The sequence below is a fragment of the Lepidochelys olivacea genome (genome assembly GCF_965140295.1).
Source record: "Lepidochelys olivacea isolate rLepOli2 genome assembly, chromosome: 3".
In the NCBI taxonomy this organism is placed as follows: Eukaryota; Metazoa; Chordata; order Testudines; family Cheloniidae; genus Lepidochelys; species Lepidochelys olivacea.
Window position 1 is genome coordinate 69,146,765 of NC_140413.1, and position 20,355 is coordinate 69,167,119.

General features: G+C 44.4%; 1 protein-coding gene across 3 annotated transcripts in view; it reads right to left on the reverse strand.

Moving 5' to 3' along the window:
* RNGTT (RNA guanylyltransferase and 5'-phosphatase) overlaps positions 1-19,662 on the reverse strand; it is a 444,976-nt gene extending 425,314 nt beyond the window's left edge. For 2 of the 3 annotated variants that reach the window (XM_084622100.1, XM_084622101.1), the window contains exons 1-2: positions 19,463-19,662; positions 1,417-1,526 (exon numbers count right to left, since the gene is read on the reverse strand). In XM_084622100.1, coding sequence (XP_084478226.1) covers positions 1,417-1,526; positions 19,463-19,526 — 174 coding nt within the window. In that variant the 5' untranslated portion in view covers positions 19,527-19,662. The remainder of the gene's footprint in view (positions 1-1,416; positions 1,527-19,462) is intronic. The other variant, XM_084622102.1, reaches the window with a different exon arrangement.
* Positions 19,663-20,355: the final 693 nt, after the last annotated feature.

A 20,355-nucleotide genomic window follows, 5' to 3' on the forward strand; every position in this document is an offset into this window, starting at 1 on the left:
AGTAGGTCCTGATACTGTTTATGGTCATCAGGAGGCAAGGGGATATAAGAACATCATCCGGAGAAGATGAAGCAGCCACAGAGACTGGCGGAACTGGCAGTACCAGCTCTGCCTCTGTTTCTTCCTCAGAGCCCGATGGTTCCGGTTCAAGGTCCAGGGCAGAAGGGAACGATGCTTGAGAAAGTGGATAGAGCCATTGATATGAGTCCCAGGGTGGCCAGTGTGGCCAGGGCTTGGGGATACGGCAGGTGCTGGGTCATATGCTAGCAGGTGAGATGTCCGGACATGGGAGTCCGAGCTTCTCCTCGAAGTGGAGGAAAATGTCTGTTCCGGCTCAGAGAGTCGAATGAAGCCTCCAGGAGCCGTCGGTACAGGCAGTCTATGACGCACTATCTGGAAGTACCCCTCCTGGAGCAGGAGCGGTTCATCCACAAAATTGGGTAACTCATGCGTGGCAAGCAGTGGAGAAGGGGGATAGAGCAGTTCAAGATGTGCCGATGGGAGAAGGGGCTCACAGCATCATGGGGTCCAGCGAATTTCTGTGAGAATCTCTGTGAGAACCAAGGAGTGGTGTCCGCGGCGCCAAGTGAACCGATGGGCACGGAGATACTGTCAACAAGCACCCCGGAAAGCATTCCAGGTGGGCGGCCACTACAGTGGTCTGTGGTACTACCAGCTCCTCCATCTTACCCTTGGAGCAAGGAAGCTTAAGCAGTGGTGGGAGAGGGTCCACACGCAACTTCTTACCCAGTCTGGCTTGGGGAGGGAATGCTGCACTTGAAGGCAGTCCACTTCAGGGACTTGCTCCAATGCCCATGAGTGTTTTCGGCTCGCATTCTTGGGCTTGTCCTGGACCATCAGTACCACTGTATCCGGGGCATGGGACATGCTTGCAGAGCACTCACTAGCAGTGAAGAGCACTGCACCGAAGGCTCTGATAGTCCCAGGTTAGACTGTGAATGTGGCCAGAGAGCTGCCTCCATAAGGAGCTTGCAGAAGCGAAGTTGCAACGCTTCCCAGGTCCACACTGAGCGACAAGATCTTACAGTAAGTCTCCCCAAGACAGTAAATACAACATTGGTGCTCATTGCTCACCGAGAACGAGCGCAGGCACAAAGTCCAGTTTTGGAACTCCGGAACGCAGGCCATAGTCCCTAGGAAGCCCAACCAGGGCGAGGAATACTAACTAATATTTCAGAAAACTATTTACAGCTAACTATAGAAGAAAAAAAAACAAAGAAAAACTATGTACAAACAGACAAAAATGCTCCCGTAGTTGAACAATGATGGGTCCTGCTTTGAGCAGGGGGTTGGACTAGATGACCTCCTGAGTTCCCTTCCAACCCTGGTATTATAGGACTATTTATTACATTTTCTTCAGTATGCATATGTATTTTTTATAAAATGTTAACTTACCTTCAGACTCTTTAAATAGTTGGACAGCATACTGGGATGGAAACGATTCTCTTCAGCAACCTGTTCATCGTATCTTGGTCCTAACATTGTCTTCAAAGGCAAAAACTTCCCTACAGAACAAAATAAAATTTTACAGTATGTATATATACATATACACACACGTGATTTTAAAGCTATATGCAGAACAGTTTCACAGAGACTCAGCAATAACCTAAAGGATTTAATTAAAACCAAGCTATGGAAAATTTGGCCTGTCTGCCCCTATGCCATGATGGAGGGATGGCCTGGTCTAATCTGAGTGACACTACAACACAGTGCATTAAGTCACAATACCTGGAGTGAAAAGATGGGCTCAGCCCCACAGGACAGGAGCCACTAGTGTGGGGAAAGTGCAGAGATGGCTCACTCTCCAACCTCCCCTTCCCCACTGGGGTGTCTATTCTGCATGGGGCCAGGAGAACCTGAATCTGGCATCCCATCTAGGACCTTCCTGGGATCAACTGGTGGGTTGGGACCCACTGTTTGGGAAACACTGGATTAGAGGAACTAAAAAAAAAAAAAAAAAACCTGTCAGATTATTCAATATTTTAAGATGCTTGAATAGCTCTTAGTTTGATGTAAACTCCTGAACTATGGCACATGAAACAAATTACCAAAGTCTAGGGCTGTCAAGCAATTTAAAAACTTAAGCACACAATTAAGCGCATTGTTAAACAATAATAGAATACTATTATTTAAATATTTTTGAATGTTTTCTACATTTTCAAATGTACGGATTTCAATTACAACACAGAATACAAAGTGTTCAGTGCTCACTTTATATTTATTTTTATTACAAATACTTTCACTGTAAAAAAACAAAAAAAATATTTCAGTTTACCTCATACAAGTACTGTAGTGCAATCTCTATCATGAAAGTTGAACTTACAAATGTAGAATTATGTACAAAAGAACTGTACTCAAAAATAAAACAATGTAAAATTGTCCACTCAGTCCTATTTCTTGTTCAGCTAATAGCTCAGACAAACTAATTTGTTTACAATTAGAGGCAATTATGTTGCCTGCTTCTTGTTTACAATGTCACCTGAAAGTGAGAAAAGGTGTTCATGTGACACTGTTCTGGTCAGCATCGCAAGATATTTACGTGCCAGATGCACTAAAGATTCATGTGTCCCTTCATGCTTCAACCACCATTTCAAAGGACATGCCCATGCGGACGACAGATTCTGCTCGATAATATCTTGTGACGCCGGCCACAAAAGTGCCATGTGACACCAAAAAAAATTTGAAGAACAGCTAACCAAAAACTAAAAAAGTAATAGCAAAAAAAAAAAAAAAAAAATGTAAAGTGCATCAGAAGCAGGAAGCCTGATAAACAACCAATGAGACCACTGGACGATCAAGATGCAAAAGGAGCACTCAAGAACGATAAGGCCACTGCGGAGAAATGAAATGAATTCTTTGCATAGGTCTTCATGGCTGAGGATGTGAAGAGATTCCCAAATCTGAGCCATTCTTTTTAGGTGACAAATCTGAGGAACTGTCCCAGATTGAGGTGTCAGAGGAGATTTTCAAACAAATTGATAACTAAACAGTAATAAGTCACCAGGACCAGATGGTATTCACCCAAGAGTTCTGAAGAAACTCAAATGTGAAATTGCAGGACTACTAACTGTAGTCTTTAACCCATTATTTAAATCAGCTTCTATACCAAATGACTGGAGGATAGTTAGTGTGATGCCAATTTTTAAAAAGGGCTCCAGAGGTGATCCCGGCAATTACAGGCCAGTAAGCCTGACTTCAGTACCGGGCAAACTGATTGAAACTACAGTAAAGAACAAAATTGTCAGACACATAGATGAACATAATTTGTTGGGGAAGAGTCAACATGGTTTTTGTAAAGGGAAATCATGCCTCACCAATCTACTAGAATTCTTTGAGGGGGTCAACAAGCATGTGGACAAGGGGGATCCAGTGGATATAGTGTATTTAGATTTTCAGAAAGCCTTCAACAAGGTCCCTCACCAAAGGCTCTTAAGCAAAGTAAGCAATCATGGGATAAGAGGGAAGGTCCTCTCATGGATTGGTAACTGGTTAAAAGATAGGAAACAAAGGGTAGGAATACATGGTATATATATATATATTAAAAGAATTGGCACAAGAAATTGCAAGCCCATTAGCAAGAATTTTTAATGAATCTGTAAATTCAGGGGTTGTACCATATGATTGGAGAATTGCTAACATAGTTCCTATTTTTAAGAAAGGGAAAAAAAGTGATCCAAGTAATTATAGGCCTGTTAGTTTGACATCTGTAGTATGCAAGGTCTTGGAAAAAATTTTGAAGGAGAAGGTAGTTAAGGACATTGAAGTCAATGGTAAATGGGACAAAATACAACATGGTTTTACAAAAGGTAGATCGTGCCAAACCAACCTGATTTCCTTCTTTGAGAGAGTAACAGATTTTTTAGATAAAGGAAACGCAGTGGATCTAATTTATTTAGATTTTAGTAAGGCGTTTGATACTGTGCCACATGGGGAATTATTAGTTAAATTGGATAAGATGGGCATCAATAGGAAAATTGAAAGGTGGATAGGGAATTGGTTAAAGGGGAGACTACAACGGGTTCTACTGAAAGGTGAACTGTCAAGTTGGAGGGAGGTTACCAGTGGAGTTCCTCAAGGATCAGTTTTGGGACCAATCTTATTTAATCTTTTTATTACTGACCTGGGCACAAAAAGTGGGAGTGTGCTAATAAAGTTTGCAGATGATACAAAGCTGGGAGGTATTGCTAATTTAGAGAAGGACAGGGATACCCTACAGGAGGATCTGGATGACCTTGTAAACTGGAGTAATAGGAATAGGATGAAATTTAATAGTGAGAAGTGTAAGGTCATGCATTTAGGGATTAATAACAAGAATTTTAGTTATAAGCTAGGGACGCATCAACTAGAAGTAACGGAGGAGGAAAAGGACCTTGGAGTATTGGTTGATCATAGGTTGACTATGAGCTGCCAATGTGATATGGCTGTGAAAAAAGCTAATGTCGTCTTGGGATGCATCAGGAGAGGTATTTCCAGTAGGGATAAGGAGGTTTTAGTACCGTTATATAAGGCACTGGTGAGACCTCACCTGGAATACTGTGTGCAGTTCTGGTCTCCCATGTTTAAGAAGGATGAATTCAAACTGGAACAGGTACAGAGAAGGGCTACTAGGATGATCCGAGGAATGGAAAATTTGTCTTATGAAAGGAGACTCAGGGAGCTTGGCTTGTTTAGCCTAACTAAAAGAAGGTTGAGGGGAGATATGATTGCTCTCTATAAATATATCAGAGGGATAAATACCAGAGAGGGAGAGGAATTATTTAAACTCAATACCAATGTGGACACAAGAACAAATGGATATAAACTGGCCACTAGGAAATTTAGATTAGAAATTAGACGAAGGTTTCTAACCATCAGAGGAGTGAAGTTTTGGAATAGCCTTCCGAGGGAAGTAGTGGGGGCAGAAGATCTATCTTGCTTTAAGATTAAACTCGATAAGTTTATGGAGGAGATGGTATGATGGGATAACATGGTTTTGGTAATTAAATATTCATGGTAAATAGGCCCAATGGCCTGTGATGGGTTTTTAGATGGGGTAAGATCCAAGTTACCCGGGAAAGAATTTTCTGTAGTATCTGGCTGATGAATCTTGCCCATATGCTCAGGGTTTAGCTGATCGCCATATTTGGGGTCGGGAAGGAATTTTCCTCCAGGGCAGATTGGAAGGCCCTGGAGGTTTTTCGCCTTCCTCTGTAGCATGGGGCACGGGTCACTTGCTGGAGGATTCTCTGCTCCTTGAGGTCTTCAAACTACAATTTGAGGACTTCAATAGCACAGATATAGGTGTGAGGTCTTTTTTAGGTGTGGTGGGTGAAATTCTGTGGCCTGCATTGTGCAGGAGGTCAGACTAGATGATCATAATGGTCCCTTCTGACCTAAATATCTATGAATCTATGAATGGTCAGTTTTCAGAATGAAGAGAGGTAAATAGTGGTGTCCCCCAGAGGTCTGTACTGGGCTCAGTCCTATTCATAAATGATCTGGAAACATATTCACAAATGATCTGGAAAAAGGGGTAAACAGTGAGGTGGCAAAATTTGCAGATAATACAAAACTACTCAAGATAGTTAAGTCCCAGGCAGACTACGATGAGCTACAAAAGGATCTCTCAAAACTGGGTGACCGGACAACAAAAAGGCAGATGAAATTCAATGCTGTGTGACAAAGTTCCTCCTCTATCTCGGTGGCTTTTGCGCTTATTGGCGGATTTGCTCACCTTGGAGCTTCACGGCAGCCCTCAGTTTGGCCGTTTTCGTGAACCCACAGTCCAGGGTTTATCAACTCCTCCTGTGTCTGATCAGGAGTTGGGAGGTTTGGGGGGAACCCGGGCCCGCCCTCTACTCTGGGTTCCAGCCAAGGGCCCTGTGGAAGGCAGCTGTCTAGAGTGCCTCCTGGAACAGCTGTGCGACAGCTGCAACTCCCTGGGCTACTTCCCCATGGCCTCTTCCCAATACCTTCTTTAACCTCACTATAGGACCTTCCTCCTGGTGTCTGATCATGCTTGTACTCCTCAGTCCTCCAACAGTGTGCGTTCTCACTCTCAGCTCCTGGTGCCTCTTGCTCCCAGCTCCTTACACGCACACCACAAACTGAAGCTAACTCCTTTTAAAACCCAGGTGCCCTGATTAGCCTGCCTTAATTGATTCTAGCAGCTTCTTGATTGGCTACAGGTGTTCTAATCAGCCTGTTTGTCTTAATTGTCTCCAGAAGGTTCCCGATTGTTCTGGAACCTTCCCTGTTACCTTACTCAGGGAAAAGAGACCTAATTAACCTGGGGCTAATATATCTGCCTTCTATTAACTCTCCTGTCGCCATCTGGCCGGACCCTTTCATAGCTGATAAATCCAAAGTAATGCACACTGGAAAACAATCCCAACTATACGTATAAAATGATGGGATCTAAATTAGCTGTTACCACTCAAGAAAGAGATCTTGTAGTCATTGTGGATAGTTCTCTGAAAACATCCACTCAATGTGCAGTGGCAGTCAAAAAAGCAAACAGAATGCTGGGACTCATTAAGAAAGGGATAGATAATAGGACAGAAAAAATCATGTTGCCTCTATATAAATCCAAGGTGTACCCACATCTTGCATACTGCGTGCAGATGTGGTAGCCCCATCTCAAAAAAGACATATTGGAATTAGAAAAGGTTCAGAAAAGGGCAACAAAAATTATTAGGGGTATGGAATGACTTCCATATGAGGAGAGATTAATAAGACTGGCACTTTCCAGCTTGGAAAAGATATGACTAAGGGGGGATATGATCGAGGTCTATAAAATCATGACTGGTGTGGAGAAAGTAAATAAGGAAGTGTTATTTACTCCTTCTCATAACACAAGAACTAGGGGTCACCAAATGAAATTAATAGGCAGCAAGTTTAAAACAAATAAAAGGAAGTATTTTTTCATACAACAGTCAATCTGCGGAACTCCTTACCAGAAGAGGTTGTGAAGGCCAAGACTGTAACAGGGTTCAAAAAAGAACCAGATAAATTCATGGAGGATAGGTCCATCAGTGGCTACTAGCCAGGATGGGCAGAGATGGTGTCCCTAGCCTCTGTTTGCCAAAATCTGGGAATGGATCACTTGATGATTACCTGTTCTGTTCACTCCCTCTGGGGCATCTGGCATTGACCACTGTCGGAAGACAGGATACTGGGCTACATGGAGCTTTGATCTGACCCAATATGGCCATTCTTATGTTCTTATAACGATCCAAAGCAGTGCGGAGCAACATATGTTCATTTTCATCATCTGAGTCAGATGCCAACTGCAGAAGACTGGTTTTCTTTTTTGGTGGTTCTGGTTCTGTGGTTTCTGCATCAGAGTGTTGCTCTTTTAAGACTTCTGAAAGCATGCTCCACACCTCAGCCCTCTCAGATTTTGGAAGGCACTTCAGATGCTTAAACCTTGGGTCAAGTTCTGTAGCTACCTCTAGAAATCTCACAGTGGTACCTTGTTTGCATTTTATCAAATTTGCAGTGAAAGTGTTCTTAAAACTATCATCATCCGAGACTGCTATAACATGAAATATATGGCAGAATGGGGGTAAAACAGAGCAGGAGACATACAATTCTCCCCCACGGAGTTCAGTCACAAATTTAATTACAGTGGAGTTGCAACTTACGCGGGGGTTAGGTTCTAAAGTCAGAGCATAAGACGAAAATCGCGTATAGTCAAAATTACCCTTAAAAATCCCTTAAATTGCCCATAAAGTACAGCATACTGTACATGGTTTCGTGTATACAACCCTGTACAGTAATATGTATAAATGTATAATGTATTACAGTAAGTTACAGTATATAATAAAGAGTATATATGCAAAATATAATTTTACAGTACTGTATTTTTAATTACAGGCGGTAATTACAGGGGATCATCAGGGCTTGATGTTGATCCAGGAGACTGAGGGGACGGAGAGCGAGTCGTAGACTAAGTGGTTGGCTCTGGTTCAGCTTGAGAAGTTGATTGCGTAAGCTCATCTGCTGCTGGTTGTTTTTCCTTGAAAAATATGGTGATCGGCAACTGTCGCTGTTGTCTCTTGAGCTGCTCAAACATTTCTTGATATGGTCTCAAATCGTCCGTTATACTACATGTGACTTTGAGGCTTCGTTCCATAGAGGGATCATATTCAGAAATTAAATCATTCAAGTGTTTCGCTGCTCAGAACACTTCAGCAAATTTATGAAGATTCCAATTTGCTGGCTCTTCCTGTTCGTTGTCATCATCTTGGTCTTCTGTAGATGATTTTATCAGTTCCTCTAACTCTTCATTAGTCAATGTTTCTCTATGGCTCTCAATTAATTCTTCAATTTCTTCCTCAAGGATCTTGACAAAGCCATCACCACCCACTTGCCTGCCACCTGAACAATACATTTCACTTCTTTGTCAATGGTCGGGAAACCCTTAAAATGATTCACACATTCTTTCCATAGGTTTTGCCAACATGCATTGACTGTTTCAGGCTTGACTGCATCCATTGCCTGTTTAATATAAGCGATGCAATCAGCAATGTTGAAGGACTTCCAGCACTCCATCACATTAAGATTGGGATCAGCATCCATAGCGCTACATATCCATGAGAATGTAAGCCTCATGTACGTGGCCTTGAAACAGCGAATCATGCCTTGGTCGAGAGGTTGGAGGATGGAGGTGGTATTGGGGAGGACAAAGACAACTTCACCGTCGTTATGCGCAAACTGGAGTGCCGCAGGGTGGCCAGGAGCATTGTCTACGATCAGCAACACTTTAAAGTCAAGTCCTTTCTCTTCGAGGTACCGCTTGACCTCTGGAATGAAACCCTTGTGGAACCAATCCAGAAATAATGCTGCCGTCACCCAAGCCTTTTTATTTGATTGCCAGAACACAGGCAGGAGTTTTTTGTTCTTGCCTTTTAGGGCACGGGGATTTGCAGCCCTGTAGAGCAAGCCCGGCTTTATTAAATGCCCGGCCGCACTGCCACAAAACAACACTGTCAGACGGTCTTTAGCTGCTTTGAAGCCAGGGGCTTGTCTTTCTGATTTCAAAGTGTAAGTTCAGTTTGGCATTTTTTTTTTCCAGAAGAGCACAGTCTCGTCAGCATTAAAAACTTGTTCCGGAAGATAGCCCTTTTCTTCTATGATTTTCTTTAATTGTTCGGGGTAGGCTTTTGCTGCCTCTTCATTGGCAGATGCAGCTTCACCAGTAGACTGCACATTTTTGAGGCTGAAGCGGTTCCTAAAACTGTTAAGCCAACCTTGGCTGGCTTTGAATTCCATCTCACCAGAAGGCTGTCCCTCTTCAGAGGGAAGTTTGAACAGTGCATAGAGGTTAAGAGCCTTTTCTTGCAACGTATTGCCATCGATAGGCACACGTTTACGGTTCATGTCTTCCAGCCATAAGTTTAAGGCCTTTTCAGTCTTCACTAAAGTCTTAACACGCACCTGGCTCATCACCTTAGCAGTTATTGGAGCACTTGATGCCACGGCTTGATGAATTTCTCTCTCTCGAATCTTGATGGCACAGATGCTAGATTAGTTGCAGTCATATTTATGCGCCACGTTGGAGACCAACATACCATCTCTCAATTAGTCCATCATAGCCAGTTTTTCCTTCAGCGTTGGAACAAATCTTTGTTTCTTCAGTTGAGCACCAGATGAAGTAGTTGGCTTGCGTTTAGGGGCCACGTTATACGAAAAATACGTACAGTATCTTTAAACACTAGAATCACACTCAGCGCGGCGAGATGCTCACACTAGGATAGGCACGTGGGAACCGAGACCGACTGAGGGAACAGCAGATTCACATCTCCCATCTCATGCTCACTCCAGGGCATACGCTCATTAAGTGGAATGGTGGGTGGAATCGCCCACACTATTATCAGGTATCCTGTTCTTTTTCTTTTTTTTTGCCGAGTGCGTATAGTTGAATTCCCGTAAGTTAAATGCGCGTGTGATGCAACTCACCTGTATCGCATTATTTTTTTAACAAGCGTCCTCAGCATGGAAGCCCACTTCTTGTTTACAATGTCACCTGAAAGTGAGAAAAGACATTCTCATGGCACCGTTGTAGCCGGCATTGCAAGATATTCACGTGCCAGATTCACTAAAGATTCATATGTTCAACCACCAGGCCGGAGGACGTGCTTCCATGCTAATGACAGATTCCGCTCGATAACAATCCAAAGTAGTGCGGACCGATGCATGTTCATTTTCATTATCTGAGTCAGATGCCAACAGCAGAAGGTTGATTTTCTTTTTTGGTGGTTCGGGTTCTGTAGTATCCACATCAGAGTGTTGCTCTTTTAAGACTTCTGAAAGCATGCTCCACACCTCAGCCCTCTCAGATTTTGGAAGGCACTTCAGATTCTTAAACCTTGGGTCGAGTGCTGTAGCTATTTTTAGAAATTTCACATTGGTACCTTCTTTGCGTTTTGTCAAATCTGCAGCGGAAGTGTTCTTCAAACGAACATGTGCTGGGTCATCATCCGAGACTGCTACAATGTGAAATAGATAGCAGAATGCAGGTAAAATAGAGCAGGGGACATAAAATTCTCCCCCAAGGAGTTCAGTCACAAAGTTAATTAATGCACTATTTTTTTTGAGAGTCATCAGCATGGAAGCATGTCCTCTGGAACGGTAGCTGAAGCATAAGGGGCATATGAATGTTTAGCGTATCTGGCACATAAATACCTTGCAATGCCAGCTACAAAACCGCCATGCGAACACTTGTTCTCACTTTCAGGTGACACTGTAAATAAGAAGCAGGCAGCATTATCTCCCATAATTGTAAACAAACTTGTTTGTCTTAGTGATTGGCTGAACAAGAAGTAGAACTGAGTAGACTTGTAGGCTCTAAAGTTTTACACTGGTTTTTTTAAAGCAGTTATGTAAACAAAAAAAAACTGCATTTGTAAATTGCACTTTCACGATAAAGAGATTGCACTACAGTACTTGTTTGAGGTGAATTGAAAAATACTATTTCTTTTGTTTATATTATTTTTGCTTTCAAATATTTGCACTGTAAAAATGATAAAGTTAGCACAGTACACTTTGTATTCTGTGTTGTAATTGAAATCAATATATTTGAAAATGTAGAAAAACATCCAAAAATATATAATAAATTTCGATTGGTATTCTGTTTAACTTGGCGATTAAAACTGCGATTACTCGCAATTAATTTTTTTAATCACGATTACTTTTTCTAGTTAATCGCATGAATTAACTGCAATTAATCGACAGCCCTAAAAGTAACATTTAAATTCAGCATGGCCAGAACAAGAAAATAGGAATTTAAAAAGTCAGTTTGTAAGCCTGATGATGTAAACACCTGTTCTGGTGGTTTCTAAGTGTGAAGTGTTCCAAAGGCAGCCTTAAGAGAACCAGATAGTGTCAGAAACATCCATTTACTGTCAGCCCTTTTCATTATAACTGTTTTACAGTAATAGAGGTCTCCCAATCAGCATGGAACAGCAACCTTCTATATAAAATAGAGTGCTTACCTGTGGCTCTGGGACTTTGAGAGTTTATTTTAGAACTGTCAAGTCTTGACCTTATTAAAGAAAGGTCTGTTCTCAGCTATTATTGCCTGGAGGCTCAGGTTTTTAATTTATGAGCTTTTTATTGTTCGCACAACACATCCTGAGTGGCTTTGTAACAGCCTTCATAAGAGCTCTCTATCATTCTCTTCTAAATTTCAATAAATTTTAGGCATTTCATAGAAGATTCTGTACCTGTAGTAGTTACTGAATTATGAGTAACCATGAATAGCAGTGTATATATTTCAATTTGCAAATATAAAAAAAAATAAAAAATACAGGTCAAGAAAGCATTTTGAAAAGTACCAAATACATTAAAATATAAAAATACATTGTCTACATTTTTAGATACTGAAAAACATGTAAAAGTTCACTGGGTTAAAATAGCCTTTTTGATTTTGTCCACTTTCATGCACCAAAGCACTTTGGTTGTGAATATCCTGCAATCATAAAATTACCAGAACAAAAAAACTTTGTTAGGACAGAATCAGAGGTTATAAGTGATTAATTAGCCTAGAATAGAGGTTCTCAAACTATGAAGACCACCTCCCCAGCGCCAGGGAAGGCACCAGTTGCCCATCTTTTGGACAGTGGTGCAGTGCTGCCAAAGTGGATCAAGAACTCCGCTTGGTCTGGGGGTCAGCCAGGGGGGCATGGACAATGTGGAAGCAGCTTGTAAGGTCTCCCCTGGTCCAACCAGTGCTCCACTCTCCAGATCAGCCCTGCCCGCCCACAGCAGCACAAGGGTTCTCTTGCTTTCCCATCTTCCCCCCCAGCATCACAGGTCCTCCCATCTTCCCCCTGTGCTCCACTCTCCAGCTCAGCCAGGGCTCCTTCATCTTCCCCTGCGCTGTCCTGTGACCTCCCCACTTCTGCCCAATGCCCAAGACCAGTGAAAACTCCAAATATTCTAGTCTGTTCCCCTCTGTGATCCCTTGGCAAAGCTCTAAGCAGCAGCATAAGCACCAGGGCTGTCTGCAGACTTCAGAAGACAGCATTGCATTGGTATATGTTTAGTTCCAGTTCAGAAAAGTTTTCTAATTCTAGGGTTCCGAAAATCATGGTGGTGGTTGGGAATTGGAGGGGGGATTAAATGAAAAATCAGGTTCTGCAGAAATCACTGATACTCTTGCTACATAATTCTTCAGTATTCACCATCACCCCACTTCAATAACAACATCCACCTAACTTGACATTTTTCTCCTTGCCTTTTATATGGGAATATTTTATTGGATGTATACTGTGATTTTATTAAATGTATATTCAAGATTCTGAAAGAATACGTTCTCAAGGAACATTAATTATGACAGAATTCTGTAAGTTCTCATAGTGTGTTCGGATGCTAGTACTGAGAGTGTCATTCATGTGATGGTAGCAAGACATTGCTGAAATGGAAGGTTTTGCATTATTACAGATTCAGCTGCTCTTTTCTGGCAATAAAGATTAGGTACCAGAAAAGACTGAAGTGTCAAAAGATGACATACTGGAGCAAGGTGATAATTTAAAAAGCATGCCAAGTGTTCTGAGGGAGCTCAAGTATGAAGTGGCTGTACTGTCAGGAAAAATATGCCATCTTTCATTTGAAACAGCTACTGTATCAGAGGATCAAGGGTGGAAAATGATGTGTTTACATTTAAAAAGGCTTGTGGGGTGATTCAAGGAATTATAGACCAGTCAACCTTACATAGGCACCTAGTAAATTGGTTGAAGTAATCATTAAAAATAGAATTAAAAAATACACCTGTAAGATCATGATAGTGTTATGGTGAGATGTACTGGTGACTGCTTGGATCACAAAGTTCTTTGGGACTAGGTGTGAGCACACCCTTCAATTAACATAACTGTGAGGATGAGTTCATCAGAAGTCTCCACCCCCCCCCCCCCCAAGACAAAAAGGAGTTGTGAACCTCCCGGAAGTTTGAACTAAGTGGGGGAAGGATTTTGAAACATATAGATTGTGTGCACAGGTTTAGGCAGGACACTCAGAAACAGAGACACAAACAGGTAAAAGGAGCAACTGCAAACACCGTGTCTGACTGTGGAATAAAGCTGTGGAGAGGTTTTTAGGTCAGAGTGAAGCCTAAAAAAAGAGTGTTCTCGGTGGTGTAAGCAAAGAAGTTGTTTCCTGCTGTTTGATTCGTTCTGTATTCAGAGACACTGGACTTTGTACATTCTTTGTAAATAAACAAAACTGCATTGAAGAAATACTTATCAAATGAAGCATCCCCAAACTCTGACTTGCCACTTGGGTCGAAAAGGGGCAACACTGGTTTAAGAAGCTGGATCAAGTTCACAAACAGAGATTGTGAGCTGGTATACCTCTCAAACCAAAATGTAACAAACAATGGAAGTACCTGCAAAATTCAGAAATAACTAGCAGGAATTAAAAGACCTAAAATGGGAGCTGAACATTTCAAAAAAGGAATTAAGACAAACCAATAAACCAACCAGCTTTCTTTGACAGGGTAACATGCCTTGGGGCCAGGGGGGAAGCAGTACATGTGGTTAATATCTTGACTTTAGTATGGCTTTTCATACTGTCTCGCATGACCTTCTCATAAACAAACTAGGGAAATACAACCTAGATGGAGCTACTATAAGGTGGGTGCATAACTGGTTGGAAAATCATTCCCAAAGAGAAGTTATCAGTGGTCCACAAATCAAGCTGGAATAGCATATTGAGAGAGATCCTGCAGGGATCAGTCCTGGGTCTGTTCAATATCGTCATCAATGATTTAAGATAATGGCATAGATAGTACACTTACAAAGTTTACAGACGAAACCAAGCTGGGAGGGGTTGCAAAGTGCTTTCAAAGACAGAATTAAAATTGAAAATGATCCCGACAAACTGGAGAAACGGTCTGAAGTAATAAGATGAAATTCAATAAGGACCAATGCAAAGTACTACGCTTAGGAAGGAACGATCAGTTGCACATATACAAAATGAGAAATGACTGCCTAGAAAGGAGAATTGCGGAAAGGAATCTGGGGGTCATAGTGGACCACAAGCGAAATATGAGTCAACAATGTAACACTGTTGCAAAAAAAGCACGAACATAATTCTAGGATGTATTAGCAGGAATGTTGTAAGCAAGACAGAAGTAGTATTTCTTCCACTCTACTCCATGCTGATCAGACCTCAACTGGAGTATTGTGTGCAGTTCTGGGCACCATATTTCAGGAAAGATAGTGACAGACTGGTGAGGGTCCAGAGGAGAGTAACAAAAAATGTTAAAGGTCTAGAAAACATGACTTATGATGAAAGATTGTTTAGTCTGGAGACGAAAAGACTGAGGGGGACATGATAACAGTTTTCAAGTACATAAAGTGTTGTTAAAAGGAGAATAGAGAAAAATTGTTCTCCTTAATCTCTGAGGATAAGACAAAAAGCAATGGGCTTAAATTGCAGCGAGGGTGGTTTAGGAAAAACTTCCTTACTGTTAGGGTGGTTAAGCACTGGAACAAAGTGCCTAGAGAAGTTGTGGAGTCTCTGTCATTGAGATTTTTAAGAACAGGTTAGATAAACACTTGTCAGGAAAGGTCTAGTTATCACATAGTTCTGCCTTGAGTTCAGGGGACCGGACTAGATGACTTCTCGAGGTCCCTTCCAGTCCTACAGTTCTATGATTTTAAGATCTAAAATAAGAAGTGAGGGTTTCCCAGAAAGGGCACAGAGATGACTTAGAGCAGTGGTCACCAACCCGTTGATCGTGATCAACTGGAGGATCGACTGGGAGAATCCCAAAGATCGTGATCTCTGGTAGTGTAGCGGGGCTGCCACTAAGGCAGGGTCCCTGTCTGCCACCGCCCCACGCTGCTCCTGGAAGTAGCCAGCACACCCCCACAGCCCTGACAGGGGGTGCATGGGTCTCCGTGCACTGCTCATGCCTGCAAGCACTGCCCTGGCAGTTGCCTTTGGCCAGGAACGGTGAACTGCAGCCAATGGGAGCTTTGGGGGCGGTGCCTGCAGAGAGGGGCAGCGCGCAGAGCCACATGCCCCCCCCCCCGCCCTCCCTCCCTCCCAGGGCCCGCAGAGGAGCATTGGCCCCTTCCAGGAGCAGCGTGGGGCTGGGGCAGGTAGTGATCCTGCGCAACAGACTGGGAGCCACACGCGGGAAGCTGCACCCCAACCCAGCACCCTGTACTCCCTTCTGCACCTCAAGCCCCAGCTCTGAGCCCCCTCCCAGAGCCAGCACCCCTAACCTGCCTCCTGCACCCCACCCAGCATGGATTATGCAAAGGAAAATCATGTCATAGTAACTATTAGAGTTCTTTAAACATTTCAGTGAAGTCACAGAGGCTTTCAAAAAGCTTTTGCCAAGTTCCCTCACAGGAGGCTACTAAAGAAACTAAGCACTCATGGAGCAAGACGTAAAGTATTGGCATGGATCAAAAATGGGCAAAGAGACAAAACAGAATAAGAATAAAAGGTTAATACCAGGACGCCTCCAGGTTACATATTAGGTCCAGTGTTTATTATATTTATTAATGACCTAGCGATGCAAGCAGTGAGGTTGCGAGATTTGCAGATAACACGGTTATTTAGATTTGTCAAGTCCAGGGAAGACTGCAAGAAATATCAGAGGAACCTAACAAAGCTAAGGGAACGAGCAGGCACAGAAAAATTAAGTTCAATGTTGATAAAAACGTAAAGTAAAATACCCTAAGGGGAAAAGGATTACTCAGATACCACAAAAGGTTCTAAAGCTGTATTAAGGCAGGAAAGTAAATTGGGTGCTACTGTGGACAGTTTAATTAAGATCTCAACTCAATGTGTAGCTGCATTTAAAAAAAAAAAAAAAAAACCAAGAAGTTAAGATGCATTAGGAACAAGATAGAGAACAATGCAGAATTATATATTATGCTATTACATAAAATCAATGGTACAGCCTTATCAAAAATATGATTTGCAGTACTGGTCACTCAAAATATCTCAAAAAGGATATTGCAGAATTAGAAAGCATTCAGAAAAGCGTGACAAAAACTATTAGGGGCATGGGGAAACTTTCATATGAAGAGATTAGGGTTATGAGAAAACCTAAATTGGAGGGGATATTATTTTACAGCTGCCTAACATGAGGTTTCTGAAGCATCTGTGATGGCCACTGTCAGAGACAAGATACTGGACTAGATAACTATAGGTCTGATCCCATATGGCAATTTCTATATTTCTAACTAGATGTTCTACCTCCACAGACCTCCCAAACAGGAAAGGCTTTAGTCCTGAACTCAAATTAACTGCTACTAATCCACTGCACAGTGTCTATCATACACTTTTTTTTTTAAACCCCCTATCTTGTAGAGATCTCGATGTTCCTGTACATCAGCGGTTCTCAACCTGCAGCCCAATCAACACATAGTTGTGGCCTTTGTGACACGTCCTTAATGACATACCGGCATTATATATATTGTACATATGCAGTCTATGTTGTACATGGAGAGCTGTATAGTGGCCCACAAAGGTAAACAGGTTGAGAACCACTGCTCTTATAGCACATCCCCAGTAAGAGAACCAGATCTGATTTGATTCAAAGATTTCACTCACTGCTTCTGCTAAATCAGGGGTGGTCAAACTTTTTGGGCCGACAGCCGCATGGAGGTTGCAAAATGGTATAGAGGGCCGGGTAGGGAAGGCTGTGCTTCTCCAAACAGCCTGGCCCCCGCCCCCTATCCTCCCCCTCCAACTTCCCGCCCCCCGACTGCCCCCCTCCAAACCATCCAACTCCACCCCCCGCTCCTTGTCCCCTGACTGCCCCTCCCAGGACCCCCCACCCCTAACTGCCCCCCGGGACCCCGCACCCTATCCAATCCACCCTGCTCCCTGTCCCCTGACAGCCCTGACCCCTATCCAAACCCCCTGACAGGCCCCATGGAACTCCCATACCTATCCAAACCCCCCTACTCCCTGACTGCCCCCCGGGACCCCCATCCCTAACTGCCCCGCCAGGACCCCACCCCCATCCAACCCCCACTGCTTCCTGTCTCCTGACTGCTCCCCGCCCTGAACCTCTGCCCCCTGACTGCCCCCCGGGACCTCCTGCCCCTTAGCCAACCACCTCTCCCCCCACCCTCTTACCCTTACCATGCCGCTCAGAGTGACAGGACAGGCTTATCTGAAAGCCTGGGAGGTGGGCAGGTGCAAGCTGCACTGCCCGCGTGGCTGTGAGGGAAGGGGGTCAGCGGGGGAAGGGACGGGCTCAAGCTTCCCCAGCTGGAAGCTCAGGGGCCGGGCAGGACGGTCCCGTGGGCCGGATGTGGCCCGCGGCCCATAGTTTGCCCACCTCTTTGCTAAATCCATAAATAAGTACAATGTGAAGAAATGCAGGCAGACAGACAATCCATTTTTTTTAATCCCATGTTGAACATAAACCTGATAAGTAAAGAAAGAATTCTACAAAAGACCTTCAGAAAAAGGCAACTGACTAAAACAAACAGAGGGGCTGAGACTTGCAAAAGTAAACATGATGGAGGGACAGACGGAAACAAACATCACCCCAACTCAGCAAAGTTATGTATGAGGTTAATTTTAATCGCATGAGCAGCACCTTCTATTCACAGATATAAAATTAGACACAGATTTAAGCACAATGCTGAATTAGAACCTAGAAGAGGAAGAAGACAGACTGTAAAAACTAGAAGGGAGAACATTACTTCTCTTTCCCCTTTTCAGTCCCTCAGCTTATTTTTTTATGTTATGGTACAGACTTTTGGGGGGGATAGGAGGAGGGGGTAAAGGGAATTAGCTGCTTATGAAAAAAGAGGAGGGAAGTGACTAGGATAGAGCAGGTTTCAAAGTAGCAGCAGTGTTAGTCTGTATTCGCAAAAAGAAAAGGAGTACTTGTGGCACCTTAGAGATTAACAAATTTATTAGACCATAAGCTTTTGTGGGCTACAGCCCACTTCATCAGATGCATAAAATGGAACATATAGTAAGATTATATATATATATATATATACACACACATATACACACATACAGATAAGTTGGAAGTTACCATACAAACTGTGAGAGGCTAATTAGTTAAGATGAGCTATTATCAGCCAGAGGAAAAAAACTTTTGTAGTGATAATCAAGACGGCCCATTTAGACAGTTGACAAGAAGGTGTGAGGATCAGCTGAGTAAACTCTTTGCTACAGGGCTGGATGCAGCCTACTGCAATTCAGCCTATCATTTACAACAGTGGAAACTGCTTCAGGGATCTGTACATACAGCTAGCAGCAAAGAGAAACTGATCCCAGTCAGTTTCGCCACTCAGCACCCTGTGAAAAGTTTCTGAACTACTTTTCAAAGAAGGGGAGGGGGAATTGGGTCAGTTTCAGTTTAGCTCTTTGATGATGGAAACAGAAACTGACAAGGATCTCAGGAAGTTAGTCCGTTTTCCCTTTACAGCAGCTCCATCTGATCCAGGACGACAATTTTTACTGGTGAATACAAGAGCAAAAAGGGACAACTGCTTTACAGGTAGAAGGATTTCTGAGAGAAGAGGGACTGAAGGTTGCCGGTTGCCAGTTCTCCCCCCCCACCACCCCCCGAGTCCTTTGTGGGAAGGAGGTCTGCTGTGCTGGGGGCCAGGGCGCAGTTCTGGGGGAGGATGAGAGAGCTGGGGCATAAAACGGGACCGAAAAGCGAAAACGTAGCGAGTCGCCACTTAGAAAGGAGAGAGGGGACCGAGAGGCGCCGGGTCCCAAGGGCTCCCCTGGAAAGCGCTGGTGCCTGCGACGCCCCACACCCAGCCCCGGGGAGCCGGCTCTGTGTCCCCGCCCCGCACTCAACCGGCCCGGCTCGCGGATGGGGTCGGGGCTACGACTCCTGACCCCACCCGCCCGGCCCTTCCCCGACCGGCACGGCGCCCCCTCCCTCTCGGCGGCTCGAAGCGGAGCGGGGAAGCTGTGGCCGCCCAGCGCCGAGCACCCCGGCCCCGCTCACCTGCCACCGGCTGCCCCCTCCTGGGGCAGCGCAGCCAGCGCGGCGGGATCTTGTTGTAGGACATGGCGGCGGCGCCGCCCGACAGAGCTCGCGCTGACACCCGGGGCCGGGGGGCTGCAGACGCGGCTCCTCCCCACTCAGCGGCTCCGGCAGCCCCTTCCCCGCGGCAGCTTCATTCAGATCCACCTCCACAGCAACCGCCGCTCCCCACAATGCACCGCGGCACGTACGCCACTTCCGCTTCCGGAGCTGCTCTGCCAGGGCCGAGCCGCGGCGGGGCGTTGCTTGGGCGACGGCGTTTAGCGTCCGCGCCTCCCGGCTCCCTCAGGCGGCGGTCGGCCCTGGGGGGGTGCTCCGGCTGCGCGATGGGGGCCCGGGTCTGGCAGGGGAACCCGCCCACCACCTCGGTACAGCCCTGCCAGCGAGGGGCGGATGGAGCCACGCCCGCCTCCTGCCCACGGTTAGCGTGTAACTTCTTCAGGGCAGGGACAGCACCTAGCACAAGCCAGCCTGGGCTGTGCCTAGGTGCTACTGGCGTACCAGGAAATGATGGAACAACCCTGCTAGCCTGGAGGAAAAAAACTAGGGTGACCAGATAGCAAGTGTGAAAAATTGGGACACTTTTATTTGTGGGGAGGGGCGATAGTTTCCTGTCTCAGACAAAGCCCTTCATATCAGAACATCTGGTCACCCTAGAAGACACACACACATACACGCTTGCTCTCATAATCCGTGACCTTACTCCTTCCATCAGATTCACGTGTGTGGAGCCTGGGGTCCACACAATCCTATTGAAGTCAGTGGGGCGCCACATGAGCAAAAGCTAAATTATCATTATTTATTATTTCTATAACCATAGTGCCTAGCAGCCTCATCATGGACCCTGTTGTGCT